Raw genomic sequence first — 16380 nt, 5'->3', positions numbered from 1 at the left:
ACTCCAACATGGAATAATGGCCAACAGGGCAAACTTTGTCTTGGAGAATAGGCAATAAGGAGCAGGCAGTATAGCTGGCAAGTCACATCTGGCCCACTGCTAGCTCTTGTCAATAAAGTTTTATTGGAACAGAGCCATGCTTATTTATTTACACGTTGCCTGCAGCTGCTTTCATCCTACGATAGCAGAGCTGAGTAGTTGCTATGGAGACCACATGACCCGCAAAGCCTATACTTAATTGCTACCTGGCCCTTTCCAAAAAGAAAAAAAATGCTTGCCAACCCCAGGTCTAGATCATTTAAGAAAAAAGTAAAACAAGGGTTCCTCCTCAAATGCCTTCTGGCATTTCTAACAAGAAGTCTTCATGGGCTTGAGAGCTGAGTGTGATGCAGGCTTCTCTGGTAGACCTGGTGTGTACACACACGGTGTCATGTAGCCTCCCCTTGAATGGTGGAAGTGGTTTCTTCATGAAATAAACCTCACTGCTACAAATGCATTAGATCACCGCGTCAGAACACCAATAAACACAGCTCTCCTTCCATGACCTGGATGGGGTTCCTCCCTCTCCAGTCACTCCCAGCTTTGTCCACTAGTGACTGCAGGTCACAGAAGGGATGCTGTGTTTCTTAGTCTTCTGACTAAATGCAAACTGAGGACTTCTCAGACCAACGCCACCATAGCCATTCTAGGACGGCGCATCTACCTAGAACATCGGTATCCACCTAGAACACGCCAACATGTTGGCAGACGGTGTCCATTCAACAGGGTCTTCTCCACAAGCATTAAAATAGAACCAGGTGGTTCTGGCTCATCTACTTGGGTGTCTCGAGAACAGCAGAAAGCTTCAGATCTAGACCACAGATGGGAAATGAAACTGGCAATAAGTAACGTATGGAACTCAATACTGGCTTAGGCATGCAACACCTGGTGAGGAGAGAAACATCCAGGTCAACCTGGAAGTCCCACAGAATACCAGGAGAACAGATCTCAGTCTAGGAAGGATGTCTGAGCCAGTAAGTTTTAATTGTGTCAATGGCATGGCTTGTTATATTTAGCTAGAAATTAACTGTGCTGCTTATTCCTAACAGATTCTACCAGGGTAACTGGGCACCAAATGCTGGTCTTATTTATACACCCAGGAGCAGTGTTTGAGCATCACTTTGGACACTGGTAATGGACATGGGGCCACCATTGAGAGAGTCCCCACCTTCGTAACTTGATCTATTCTGTGCTCTCACTGAGGATGGCACAGCCGGAGCCAAACACACAGGACAGAGCTCAGCTCTGGCACCTCCTGGCCAGGTGGGCTCGGACAAGTTATTTAACCTTCAAGCCTTGTCTGTCTTTTCTGCAAAATAGGAATGATGATATTCTCTTTATAGAAGGATTTGAATGGTTCAAAGTAATGAATACAGTGCACGTAGCCCAGGGCTTAGCCTCTAGGATTTCCACAGTGTGTGTTGTAGGTATTGATAGGATGGTGATGGTGGGGTTGGTGATGATGGCGAAATTCTTCCCTACCAGTAGATGCCGGGATTTGTTGAATGCCCACCTACCAGGTGCCAGCAGAATGCTTCTAACAGTGGAGAAGTAACAGACTTACAGGACCTGAGGAAATGAACAAAGAGGGAACCCGTTCCCAAGCCCTCAGCCTCTGAAAAGAGAACAAGTGCCCCCTGGGTCTATTAAAAATGCGTGTCCTGGCAGACACAGCCAATCTGCATTGCACAAAGCGCTTGACAGCATCTCATTTTCTCTAATCTTAGTAATCTTTCTGGGTGTGTGTCCTGGAGGCTCTTTCAAGAATACGATTTGTAGGACTGTCTGTCTGATGACCTAATAACTAGAGCTGAAATTGCTTTGCCTCCATTTGTGCAGAATCTCCAGGGCTGCACCTACCTTGCAGCAGAACGCTAGTCGGCTTAGTGAGTATGCTGCTTATTTGATATTTTGGAATCTTTCCGATACAAAGAATCAGATTCCTCTGATGAACCACAGGTGAACCATACTTCACCTATGAAGTACGAAGCCCGCTAATAGCACGTGTAGCCACAGGAGGCTGTCAAGAACGCCGCAGAGAAGATTCCAGTTTCAAGTGAAAAAAACACAAACAGTTTCCTCACGTTTTAATGAGCATCACCACTGCTGGCAAGTACTCGCATTAAGGTTAAAAAGCTTTGTCAAGACTGAAGGTCAGAGAGCTCACCCTTGCAGACTTGTGTTGACTGCGCTAGGACAGACTGTGGTAGTTAGAGTCCGTGATGAGCTGTGCTTATGCATTTCAGGCAAGAATCCTATCTCATGGACAGGACGTGCTTTCTTGTCACTGGGAAGAAATGCATCCCATTGCAAATGAGTTTCTGAGGGAGAGAGCACAGCATTACAGGGATACGCATGTGTGTGTGTGCATTTATATTTGTACACATGAATACATGTGTCCCAGTAAGCCCAAGGTTTTATAACTTTGAACTTCATGATTGAGGGCCCAGAGTCACATGGAACCTCTTTCCCTTACAGATTTCATCTCAAAAAGAGCAGAATTTGTTAAAGCTTAAGGGAAGCTTCAAGAATACCAAATCCAACCCCTTCTGTAGTTACCCAGATGAGGAAACAGGCTCAGAGAGTTAGTGTGGCTTCTCCATGTTCCATGTGCTGCAAAATAATAGATGAGCAACTCTAAGAAAGTGATCTGGCCTCCATGAGCTTCTCCTTCCTCAAATGGTAGAGCAGGGCCAGGCGGTTTAGAGCCTTTCAAATGCTCCACACCTGCCTCATTGGGATTAGAGCTCTTCTGAGGGAGGTCAGCTCAGGGGAGGTAAAAATTAACTCATACTTTTTGCTTAAGAAAGCCAGTTACAGGAGCAGTGATCTCACAAAGTCACAAGCAAAAACCTTCTCTGCACCAAAGTCAAGAATAGGATGGGGGGATTTTCTTTGTTCCTGCTCCTCTGAGATAAATGTTTGAGTCCTGGCTCTAGTGATTTTTAAGACTCTTTTGTTGAAAGTGCTGTAAATCTAAATTATGATTTCATACCATGAGACACTGCACAGAGACTGGGGTATGCTTCAACAGGGAAGCGTGCAACGGTACAGGCCATATATTTCCAGAATCTTCATCAACAGGGAAGAAGAAATGGCTGGCTTGAGAAATGTCTTTTAAAAACCAAAGTGAGGCCCAGCTTTGCAACACTGATGGCTGCTTACATTTTCCTAGTTGCAATAAGTCTGCCAGGCTCCAAGGCATTCAACAGTCTCATCAGTTCTGAAAGCCATGTCAAATTGCTTTAAATTCTCTGAGCATTCAATATATATACACTTGTTAAAATTAATTACATCATTTAACATTTCTACACACATTATAGCTTTAAAATGTTTTACAGTCATTTTTATTAATTAATAAAGCTTTTAATGGGTAAAAATTGTACCATAAAATTATTATGCATATGCTGCATGTGTATTTTACTCAATTTTACTACTATTATCTTTAAATATTTTCCCCAAGTGGTAAGTCACTAATTCATAAACCAGAGTTCCTCACAGAAGTATACACAGGGAAGGAAAGAAATCTGACCTCTGATTAAGGCCCCCTCCACTTCCAACTCCAATCTCCCTAGAAAGGTGACGGGTACCCAAAACAGCTGACCCTGGGAACTCTGCCTGGCCCTGGGCAATGGCAGAGAGGCAAACATCCAGGCCAGTTTGCCCCCAGAAAATGTAACCAAGGGGACAGAAAACTGCTGCGTTTGCTGTTTGGTATGGAGAGTCCCCATTTTGCCTCTTTTTGAAAACACCCATAATTGCTGTCCACACATACAGACACTCACACTCTCACATATATACTCCACGATGGAGCCCTGTGGCCCAGGCTTCTAAGGCCAAACCATCAACATCAATGACCCAATTGAGAAGTAAACAGCATAGAAGCCTGGACACTTGCAGACATGCAGATGTTCAGAGCAGAGGGACAAGACATCCGGGAGAGATGGCCCTTGGTTCTTTTCATCCTACCCCGGAACGACAGGGGCCTAAATGAACTTCACTTGGGGTGAGTTTCCTACTCATTACGTATGGTCTGGAGCTACTGATGGCAACAAGTTTATGGGAAGACCTTTCATAATTTACAGAAGCATCATCTAAGAACATCTATCCAATCAGACATCGATATGGAGCTACTGTCAGCTCTGAGTGGGACAGATGAAGCCACTACTGAGAACTACTTCTTGGAGTAACTGACCTAGAAGAAACTCACTAAGCACCTTGGCAATTACACCAATTACCTGAAGCGGGGAGGGGTCTGCCCGTGGTGGCAGGGAGGATGGGAGCGTCACTCACCTGCCGTGTAACTCCAGCCTGGGATGTGAATGGACAGTTGGTTGGCCTGATTGTGACCACGGGTGGGACAACGAGTCGCCTGGTCCTCCTTCCGTTTTCTCATGGTGATCTGGTTAGTTCCCGCCTCTGCATTTTCCGAAGGAGGAAAGCCTCTCCAAGGACACCTGCCAGCCTCCAAGTTCCTGAAACCCATCTGCCCCAACGATGGGTTTTCCTTCAAGAAACTTCCTTGCAAACCCAGGTTCCAGCGTGGGCCAAGGAGATCCTGGTCTCCCTCCTGGAGCTCGGGCTTCAGGGCTCCACTTCCAGGCTCTCGGTTCTCTGTGTCATCTACTCCATCTGGTGTCAGCCTGTGTGAACTGCAGCTCAGGTTGAGGGACAGGACGGATCTGTGCATCTTAGGGCCAGCAAGCTGAGGTGGCTCCACAGGGACCGAGAGGGACCTGTCCAGATAGTAGATGGGATTGGGACACGACTGGGACACCCTGAGATGGACACACGAGCTGAACACCAGTGGGCTCTTTCCTGCCCGTGACCGCGAGGTGCCTGGAGAAAACTGATCCTCCCTGTGGTCCACGTTGGTGATCCAGTACCCATGTCCCTCACATAGCTGTGCATGGGCCTCGGGGACCTTCAACCCCATCACACAGCTGTTTCTGGAGAACTCTGTACAGGTGAAAGGTCCATGGTGCTGAGTTGGATCGGCACCGCCAGCCAGAGCAGAGGGGTCCCCAAGCAGAGCATCCCGGGCCCTGCACTTGACGCAGAGTGGGTCCCCAACAGCCTCCCACACCAGGGTGCTAGCAGGGGGACCCACACGCCTGGCCGTGATGGTGATGGATGCAAAGCCCTTCTGGGAACCACTGCACGGCTTCTCCTCCTTGGGCGGTGGCTTGGTCTTGAGTCCTGGCTCCCCCACCGGGGTCTGAACTCCCAGTCCTCCAGGAAGGAACTCGAAGGCCCTGTTAATGGTGACTCTGCTGCGATTAGCCAGAGACGGCTTCATGGGATATGCACACGGCACAGGCAGTGCGGCCCCATTTTCTTTTGATTTATTCTCATCAATCAGCTGTGAAATGACTATGGATGAAATCATTTTTGTATTCTGAGATGCCAGAGTCCCCTGCAAATGGAAAAAGATGGCAATTATTCAAGCAGCTTGTTGTAATGCAGGCAGATAACTCTTTCAAGGGCCAAGAGGATGCTGGAGAGTGTCCTTCCTAACACTCAAGTGTTTCTCACCCAAGGCCATTCATCACACACCTGACACCCACCACCTCTGAGCATCCGAAGGGCAGGAAACCCGTGTCTGCTTGTGAAATGATTAGACATTCTGGAAAAATATCTCTGACTGGGGAGTTGGTTTTGCCCTGCTGGTGTCTATACTGAGTTAATTTAATGGTGTTTGTGTTGATGGGGATAATCAGACTTCAGCAATCACCTTCACCAGGCCCAGGAGCACCTGGATACAGGCTCACAGCTTCACAGAAGAGGGAAGAGGCCTTCTGGAGGACGGCTGGGACTTGGGAGCACAGGTGTGCGTGGGGGATGAGTCCAGGCTCCTCCATGGGATCAGCACACACGATTCCAAACAGCACCCCCACTCCTGACCTCAGCCCCCAACTTCCCAACAGAGTCCCCCATCTCTGCTGGTCTAGACTGGAACTCAGTCACTCGCCCAGGCTCGGCATCACAGGATCAAAGTCCAGAAACCAAAATTAACGGAAATCAAACGTCCAGGCTTGACAACTGCCCAGACTAACACAGTAACGACAGCACATAACAGAATGGGATGGGGGTGGGGGGTTGGGCCAAAACAGATGCAGTTTTATGGCGTTTCAGCGCCCAGGTATTTGAACATGAGTTCTTGTCCAGGATAACGATCAAGGGGCTGCATGCTTCCTAATCAGCAGATCCTATATCCTGACAGTCAATCACCAGTGTGTCCAAGCGCCGTGCTGTGATCTTTAATAAAGCATCTACCCAGGTGGAGACCAGGAAGAAGACTGCCCTCATTTTGAATTTATCACACGTGTGCCTGAAGTACTGCAGAAAACCACACGGAAGACTGTGCGCGTCCAGCACCAGGGGATGCTCTCGGGGTTCTGAGCCTCTGTGTTGACTTATTGAGGCACTTTAGATGAACCCTTGCATACACTGCAAGGCACCCAAAATAACCCAGGGACCTGCTCACCCCACGCTGGCTGCGGGAGCTTCACCTCGGGGGCCTGAAGGCGTAACTGTGCTCAGCACTGACCGCAGCAGCTCGTTAACGCCAAGGAACCTGAGGATCACCTGGGATGTTACACCTGCAGGGTTCCCAGGCTCCAAATCTGCGGGTCTGTGGGTGGGGCACAGGCATCTGCATTTTAGCCAACGTTCCTGGCAGCCTGATGCAGGTGACCCAGGGAGCTCATGGAAAACCGCGGACTGAGCCATGGGGTGGCTGGTCTTTCCAAACAGGGGAGGGCCTGTGTTTGATGAGAGCAGATCATACTCTTCTCCTAAAATGGGATAAGAAAGTGCAGTGGCTTTTTCTTTTCTTTAGGGCAGGATTCACATGCATTCACTTAGCTACTGGAATGCTCTCCTCCAGCTGGACTTTTGATTGGAGGACCCGTGCATGAGGTCTTAGCACCCAAGACTCCTTGCATCCTTGCTATTAGACATGGGAAGAGGGACAGTTTGTCTTTCTCGGTTTTTCCTTTGTTTTCTTATTTTCATGGCAATCTCCATTAGCTCACGGGTGTTAACATTTGAAAGATACATGTTAACACTGTAAATCAACTACACTCCAATGTAAAATAAAAATGAAAAGTAAAGATATGTGGGAAGTTGCAAATTCAAAAGATGACAAGAGTTAGGTGAATAAGAAGAAATGGAGAGGAGCGTGATCTTGAAAATCACCCTTTAAAAAAGCAAAACACCGGACTTCCCTGTCGAACCAGTGGTCAAGACTTCATTCTTCCATTAAAGGGGGTCGGGGTTTGATCTCTAGTTGAGGAGCAAAGATCCCATATGCCATGTGGCGAGGCCAAGAAAATATAAAAGAACAAAACAAAGTAAAGCCTTCCAAAAGAAAAATAAATATCCATGGCGGAAACAGGGCAGCTCCGGGTAGTCCAGTGGTTAAGCCTCCACAAGCCAACTGCAGGGGGCACAGGACTGACCCCTGGTCAGAGAACTAGGATCTCAAATGCTGTGCAGCACAGCCAATGATAATAAGAAACATCATGGCTACCTTTCTCCAGATGGCCAGTGCGAGCCAGGCTCTGCTTGAACCTCTTCTCTAAAGCAGGGGCTCCTCTTTAGTGGTTTTCAGTCCAGGATACACAGAATCACCTGGGTGCTTATAAAACCCCCAATGCTCAGGCCTCCTCTCCAACGATTTAGAATCCTTGGGGTTGGGGCCCAGGCATTGGTGCTTTTTTATTTATTTTAAATTAATTTATTTATTACAATTGGAGGCTAATTATTTTACAATATTTTTTGCTATACATTGACATGAATCAGCCACAGGTGTACATGTGTCCCTCCCCAGTCTTGAACCTCTCTAAAGCTTCCAGTTGATTGCAGGGCTGGCAACGCAGAGAGCCACTGGGATGCTCGAGACCCCTCCCTCCCATCCCCTGACCCTGCACACAGCACGTCCCAGGGCTGTCGTTAACTCACAAGAAAACCGAAGTTCACCTGATATACACCCCAGGTCACTTGACTTGAATATCATTGCTCCCATTTTAGTAAAATTTCATTCTGATAATAATTGCTCCCATGCAATCTACAAAGTGCTTAATCACACCCAGGAGGAATTCCTTTGACACTGGTCTTCCAAGAGCAAAACAAATACCCATGTTGGAAACGGGGCAGCACTGGTCTTGGAGTGCAAGTCTCCCCAAGTTTGGGCCAGTGAGCACCTGCAGAGAGAACACCTGGGATTTAAATCTGTGTCTTATGCAGATTTCTGAACCCCTCCCTCCAGAGACCTAAGGTGAGTCAGGATCTCAGGGGATAATGCTCAGAAGTTGTATTTTTAAGCATCTGCCAGGTGAGTCTTCTGCACAGTAAGATAGAGAGGATGCTGGGCCAGGGGCTTCCAGACTGGCCACAGGACCGTGGAGGCAGCCTTGGTTTCCACAGCTATAGAGCCAGGGGACAAACAGGGTAATTGTCGTGGAGAAGCCAGGCTGCCTCGTACTGTGGCCCCCAGCATTAAAGGGGACTCCATCCTTTAGGCTCAAGATCACATGAGAGCCTTGGCCTTGATATAAACAAGGGGTGTCAGAAATGAGGGGTGTGTTTCTAGGAGTGGGTGAAGGCCATCTCACCTGGAACAAGGGCAGACCAGAAAACGATTCTCGTTGCATCAAGCCGGCTGCTTGCCTGAGCTGAGTCAGAGAGCCCACACTAGACGGATACCTCAGGGCTGTGGGTTTACAGAAGGAGGTCCTAGAGGCCCAGAGGATGGGCCAGAGAGTCAACCACCGTTTCATTACTTTGGGGCTGCAAGTGCTACTGTGACTTTATCCCATTAGATGCAAACAGGTAAGGGAAGTCTCACATGAATGATGTGAATCTGAACTTATTTCTGAAGCTCCATCATCAATCCAGAAGTCAGAGTGACCCTGTTCCAGGGAGGTCAATGCTGACGGAAGCCCAGTGTCAAAGGAAAATCCATTTGCCTTCACTACCTCATACGGGAGTTGTGGAGATCAAAACCAAGGATGGGCGTGGGAGTACCTCCCAAGACATGAACATTCTATGTAACTCCAGGGTATAACTTGTCTTGTGAGTTAGCAGAAATTAGTGGATATCTGACGTAAGCAAACCTATGGAGGCATGAGGGGGTATTTATATCGAAACTGTGCATATTTTACTGGAATTTATAATGAATGCATTTGAGGTTGACTTGCATCAATGGAAACAACCCATTACATACCTAATACATTGAAATTTTGTTAATATGACTGTAGAATAAATGTAATTATTTTAAACGCAAATTCTGTTATTCATAACATAGAGTCATAGTCAAACCATTTACAGTAAATCCCCTACATATGAACTTTCAAGTTGCAAGCTTGCAAAGATGTAAACATGTTTCCAGCCCCTGTATGCCAGCTGTTGTACTATACTGCTGTATTTTTCAAGATGCTGTAAGATTAAAAATGTTTTTTTTTTCCATTTGTTTTTATGTATACACTACTTGTGTGAAAAAATATTATAAACACATTACAGTACAGTACTAGACAGATTATGTTAGTTGGGTACCGAGGTTAACTTTGATGGACTTCCAAACAGACTGGACTTATGAACATGCCCTTGGAATGGAACTTTTTCGTAGGCAGGGAACTTACTGTATTTATTTGCTCATCCACTATTTGCTGAGCACCTACTATGTGCCAGGCTCTGTGATGGGTCCAGAGGGAACTTCCTAGCTTCATGGAATTAACAGACTGGAGGTCACATCAAGCAGGTCATCAAACTGCCAGGCCAAGGATTCTTAGATTAAAGTCTACTGAATTTCTTTCAGGTGTTTAGACTCAGTTTTGACAAAAGCCCCAACCAATAAACAGAGAAATTAAAAAGGAAACATTGTATTCTTTGCCCTTCAATCTACATCACGATTGTATGGGCAGTTTTATTTATGAAATCCTATTTTCTCACTGAGACCTAGTAAATAACTAAAGATGAGATCTAAGCTCCTAAAAATCAGCCTCAGTTTCCTAGGGCTGCTTTAACAAAGTACCACAATCTGTGTGGCTTACACAACAGAAATTTTATTTTCTCACAGTTCTAGAGGGCTTCTTAGGTGGCACCAATGGTAAAGAACCTGCCTGCCGATGCAGGAGACTTGAGAGATGCAGGTTTGATCCCTGGGTCAGGAAGATCCCCTGGAGGAGGGCATGGCAACCCACTCCAGTGGGTACGACTCTTGCCTGGAGAATCCCATGGACAGAGAAGCCTGGTGGGCTACAGTTGGACACAACTGAAGTGACAAAGAGTTGGACACAACTGAAGTGACCTAGCAGCAGCAGCTGGAACCTAGAAGTTCAAGATCAAGGTGCCAGCAGCTCTGAGCCTTCTCCGGGTATCTTCAGAGTTCCTTCCCTCTGCGCATGTCTATGTCCTAAACTCTTCCTACAAAGACACCAGTCATATTAGATGATGGCCCATCCTCACTGAGCCTGAATCGTCTCCTTAAAGACCCTGCTCTAAACACACACTCTGAGGTTCTAGGACTGAGGACTTCCGCATATAAATTTGTGGGGGGGGCGGGGCACAGTTGAGTCCATAACAGACTCCACTATATCACATCACGTCCTGCTCTCTTCTGGGCTGGGAAACCAAGAAAGAGAGGAGACAGACGGGCCACTTGGTGTGCCTATCCAGCTAGCGCTTTTCAAACAGGACAAACTTCCTTTAAAAGTAATCACATCTTTTACATCAAATATCTTCCCCAATTAAGCTGTTTCAAGGTGTCACTCCATCTGTCCTTGGTTAACTGAACATGGCTTTGAAACAAGATGTCTTTTATCTAATATAAAATTAACTGATGTAAGAGTTGATTGGAGAGGAAGAAAATAATCTCGTGTGTAAAGTGGAACATTCAAGGTCAGAGAGAGGTCAAATGAGTTGGGTTTTACATCAGGCTTTTGGTAGTAAATCATCCCTTTCCTGACCATCCCACACAACACTCTCTCGTTCATAAATGCTGTTTAAGATATCGATTTCTTTTAAATGTTTCAAACATGATTCTATAGTGCTGATAATGACTTTCATAGCTTTATGCATTTTATTGATTGTTTTTAACTTTATATTTATGCCTTAAGGCATATTACTAAGAAGGGCTCCGTTTCATAAGTTGAAGGATGAGAGAAATAAACAGCAGGTGAGCAGGAAGATCAGATCCTGAACCACGGGAGTAAGTAAGGGTGCTTCTATTCCTGGAGCAATTTATTTTCTCCAAATGAATGTAGCTCAGCATCAAATCTAATGTATGGCTTTGAAGTCTGTATTATTCTCCGTGAGACAGTCCTTTCCTTTTCCATAGCTGCTCTGCAAACCACAACTCTATTTGCCAGTGGAGCCTCTGTTGCCACCTCCCGACACACTCTGAAGTTACCTTTGCATCAGCTGCAAGCGGCTCACTCCCGCTCGGGGGATCTAAAATCATCTTCTCTAGGTCATCTGCCAACCCAGCGGCATCTCATCCTAAGTGTAAGTTCTCAAATGTTCCTCTGGCATGTAACAATAAGGAAAGATGGTTTTAAGACAAAATGGAAAAGTTGGAGATTTTCTCCCTCTCCAACCTGCAGCTCTTATCTTTCTACACATTCACTAGAATCCAGAGGATTCAATGCAGTGTAATATATGACAGTGAAAATCTGGCAAGAATCTAAATGTTTTTTCAAAGAGGATTGGGTAAGTCAATCATGGCACGCACGACTGCCTCATATTCTGTAGAAATTAAAACTAAGGATTACAAAGAATTTAAATGATATGGGAAGTTGCCTGTGATAAAATGTTATGTAATACAAGAACACTATAAATGTTGATATACATTACAGTTGCATGTTTAAAAATGCATGAGAAAAATACGGGAAAGAAATACGTAAGTATTTCCTTATTTATATATTCCTACATTTTCCTAAGTGTCTATATGAAATTGCCATTATTTTTGCTATCAGGAAAATTAAAAAAAAATTTTTTTAAATAAAACTCAGTTCCATAATTCATTCCTTTTAAGTAATCACTTGGCTGGAGAAGTGCCTACATATCATTTCTATGGCTTCGATGAATTTGAAAGGAAAAGTGATCAATCTTTCGGAGGCTCTGGAGGAGAGGCAGAGATTTATGGTGGTTACAAAGGAAGGGCACCCATTTGGAGTGTTCATCATCTTAGAGCATCCTTATAACACCCACCAAGGGACAAGCCTTAAGAGCTCAAAGTTAGGAGGGAAATTTGAAAGTCACACTACTGTCATGATCAAAGCAGAGGATCCAGATAATTGCAAAGTAGATGTTTAGAAGGTGTGGTCTCTGAGAGTTAGCCCAGTTATAGATAATGACCAAGTGTGAGTATATGAATGTGTGTGTTTGTGTGTGTGTATTATTGAGATCCAGCCACATGGGTCCAAAGATCTGTATCGTGAATGACCAAACTGATTAATTTTAACATCAACCAGAAAAAATGCTAAACTTTACTAGTTCAATGTGAAAAACAGGTGGGAAAGATCTTCAGATGGTATCTTTCTTGTTAAAAAAGCAGCGGCTGACCTCCACATTATCCTCCACTTCTTAATGGACATCTCCTCCCAGGGATGGTTCTCAGTGGTCAATGGCTCCTCCAACTCATTTCCCTCCCTGCAACCTGGGGTTCTTGTTCCTGCTTTCAGGAAGCACATTAATTATAGTTACACATCTGCACATCTCAGATAGGGAGCTCCGTGTCCGACATAGAAATGGCTTTAAATATTGACGACTAAATCTCAGGACTCAGAATAGTGGCCTTCATCCATTGTGTGAGATTTCAGCCTGGGATCTCTGAGGAAATGTTGAACTTTATTAAACACAAAGTTAAATTAAAGGATAATACCTAAGATAAGTATTTAGGGTGCAAAATTATTTTTTACCTTGGCTACATTAATGCTATGAGGGATCAATTCTTATAATTCCACTTTCTCTCATAATTACAAAGTTGGCAGCAGAATTATCATCTGTGAAAGCCAAGAGATGCCTTGTAAACTATAACACTTCGGACAATTCTCTCAGGCAGAAAGTCCATAGTTCAAGTTCTGTTCACTGGAATGAGACTTTCTCTACACCGGCCTTGTTGAGCAAGATCAGAACAAAAGCTCTGGACCCAGATAGCTTATGAGCTGTGAGATTCTGAGGCAACTACTGGAGCTATTGAAGCTTTCATTTTATCATCTGCAAAATAGGTATAATAACAATACAGTTGTCCCTCAGAATCCAATGGGGGTTGGTTCCAGGACCCCACCTCCTCAGATACCAGAAGCCAAGGATGCTCAAGGCCCTTGTGTAAAATTTCAGAGTGTTTGCAATATAATCTATGCACATCCTCCTGTTTACTTTAAATCATCTCTAGATCATTTATAGCCTGCAATACAGTATAAATGTTATATCGATATGTAAACTGGCATGTAGTATGTTCAAGTTTTGCTCTTTAGAATTTTCTGGGATTCTTTTCCCAAATAGCTTCGATCTACAGATGGGTGAACCCACAGATGAAGAATCCATGGACATGGAAAGCCAGTGGTCTCTCCTCCCTGCGTTTGTGGTAAGGTGAAAAGAGTCAGTTAGACAGAGTCTGGCATGCGATATGCTGTCAACATTACCACTGTGTACACAGAGTTCCTTATTGTCTAGCATCAGAAACATTTCATTTTGTGAATATGACCTCTAATTTCCTTCCCTGTGTGAGATCGCTGACATTTTTTGCAGTCGTAACAACCTGTGCTAGCTTGTTAGATTTCAAATTACCTCTTATCCACCTTCAAAATGCCATATGGCATCATCCGTCCTCTCCAGCAGATTAATTTTGGTTTAAAGTTGAGATTTGATCACCATACTCTCCTTTGATACTGCAAATCTACAAATTATTGGTCAAGATTATAAAAGGATGAATGGATACACACTGCATACTTTAACGTAAAGTCTTAGTCATGATGGTTAGATTTTCTGCTGCGTTGATCCCAATTATGACTAAACAAAATAAAATGCAAACACATCACAAGTAGGCCAGTGATCACGTTTTACAGTTGGCTGCATTTTGCTGCCTACTCTAGGAGTTAAAAACATATGTTACCTCAGTGAAGTCAGATCTCTTCTCTGGAACATCAGACTGGAAATTTTTAAGGGCAATTTGATCGTGGGGACTGTACTGGCTGTCCCGTAATCCTAGGCAAAAGGAAATAATATTGCTACTTTTTAGTATACGAAAGGATAAAGTGGAGTATATAACTTTACTATAAAATTTAATGTCACCTACTCAAGTATTATGGGCTTCCCAGGTGGCACCAGTGGTAAAGAACCCGAGAATGCTGGAGACATAAGAGACACAGATTCGATCTCTGGGTCAGGGACAATCCTCTGGAGGAGGGCACAGCAATCCACTCCAGTATTCTTGCCTGGAGAATCCCATGGACTGAGGACCCTGGTGGACTACAGTCCATGGGGTCGCAAAGAGTGGGAAATGATTGAAGCGACTTAGCACGCAAGTATTATATGAACCATAGTGAATCTAGGCTACTCGGACCCATGAAAAACCTTGTCTGTTCCCCTTATCCACCCAACCCACTCCATGGAGGCTCTAACTTCACTGTTATTCTGTTTATCAGGCTGTAAGATGCCTTCCTCCATACTGTTGCTTTATGTTCCCAGACTCGGTAATATTAATAAATGAACAAGTTTAGCCTTCACACACTCACCCGTGCTGAGTTTGCACCCAGCAGAAGAGAGAATCATGTCTATGGATTTCTCAACATCCCTGGAGTTAAGAATGCCTGAACTGCAACATCAACTTTCATCCAACCTCTTAACACAATCATTCTGGAAGGACCTGTGAGTGACTCAAACACTGATATGGAAGCTGCTTTGGAATACCTGAGGATTATTTTGTGATGACATTGTGAGGAAAAAATGAGACACCGTGGACCAGCCTCCACATAAACACCAGCCACAGCAGCAGCCAAGAATATCTTCAGGTCCACATGCTCACAGCAGGGGACAATAATTGTAGAACCTGGGCTCGGGTCCTGGCTCCACCATCCACCAGCTTGGAAACTATGGACAAGTCTATGGAATCGTTCTATGGAATTTCCTCATCCACCCAACCTGCCCTGCACCCCTCATGGAAAGCTGAGGAGAAGGAAGTTGCACTTTGTGATGCAAGCCTGAAGTATCAGGACATCTGCCTGGTGTCCTGCTGCCAAAGCAGGAATGTGAGTCAAGCCCAAGAAGGTGGGTAGCGATCAGCCTTCACTGCAACACAGCCCTGGGTTACAGCGTTGCCTTCACAATGCAGCTATTCCAAAGAGAGTGAGTTTCCAGAAGGTGCAAAGAATGCTTTCCCAGTGCTGATGATGAGAAAGAAGAGATCTAAGAAAGCAGCTCTCTAATTTAGCATCTTTATCAGTTCATAAGAAGGGTTTATTAAAGAATTTAGATAAAATTTCAAGCATCTTATGGGGGAAATGATATGCTATGGCATTTTCAAGTTTGGCAGATTTGCAAAAGCATCAGGATATGGCAATTTCAAGGGCCACCACTGACCCATCCAAAACGTATCCACATCTTGTCTCGTCCTTGGTGATAACAGAGCCCCCATCAGATCCACCCGGACGTGTGGCTACGTCCCCATCTGAGCCTGGAACTGAGTGACAGAGATGTTCATCCAACATGATGTGCATGGATTACTTCCCGTGAAGCACAAATATAAGACTTGAAAGATGTCATGGATTTCTTTGCAGAGTCGATGCATCATGATGAACTGACAATAAAGCTGATGAAGACGGAAATCTCCTGGCTCTGGTCTGTGTTTAAGAACTCTGCAGTCAGCACAGGCCTGGGGCCAGACCAGCCTGTTCTGCATCCCAGCTTGGCCCCGAGCTCACCTGCATAGGGGAGGTGCTTGCCCTCCCTCCACATTATGGATGAGACTCTTCATCCTTAAAATGCAGGTAATAACACCTCCTTCCCAGCTTTGTGATCCGTGCACTACAGGTTCTGTATGTTACCAGGGATGGGATGTGGGGTTCAGTTCAGTTCAGTTCAGTCACTCAGTCGTGTCCGACTCTTTGCGACCCCATGAATCACAGCACGCCAGGCCTCCCTGTCCATCACCAACTTCCAGAGTTCACTCAGACTCATGTCCATCGAGTCAGTGATGCCATCCAGCCATCTCATCCTCTGTCATCCCCTTCTCTTCCTGCCCCCAATCCCTCCCAGCATCAGTCTTTTCCAATGAGTCAATTCTTCGCATGAGGTGGCCAAAGTACTGGAGTTTCAGCTTTAGCATCATTCCTTCCA

General features: G+C 45.2%; 1 protein-coding gene across 1 annotated transcript in view; it reads right to left on the bottom strand.

Moving 5' to 3' along the window:
* The window catches only part of C26H10orf90 (chromosome 26 C10orf90 homolog), a 248405-nt gene that overhangs the window by 68581 nt on the left and 163444 nt on the right, over positions 1 to 16380 (bottom strand). Inside the window, exons 3-4 of the mRNA XM_070363612.1 lie at positions 14159 to 14250; positions 4333 to 5455 (exon numbers count right to left, since the gene is read on the bottom strand). Of these exons, the coding sequence (XP_070219713.1) occupies positions 4333 to 5455; positions 14159 to 14250 (1215 nt within the window). The remainder of the gene's footprint in view (positions 1 to 4332; positions 5456 to 14158; positions 14251 to 16380) is intronic.

The sequence above is a fragment of the Bos mutus genome, chromosome 26 (genome assembly GCF_027580195.1).
Source record: "Bos mutus isolate GX-2022 chromosome 26, NWIPB_WYAK_1.1, whole genome shotgun sequence".
Classification (NCBI taxonomy): domain Eukaryota; kingdom Metazoa; phylum Chordata; class Mammalia; order Artiodactyla; family Bovidae; genus Bos; species Bos mutus.
This window is presented reverse-complemented; position numbering and strand designations above follow the sequence as displayed.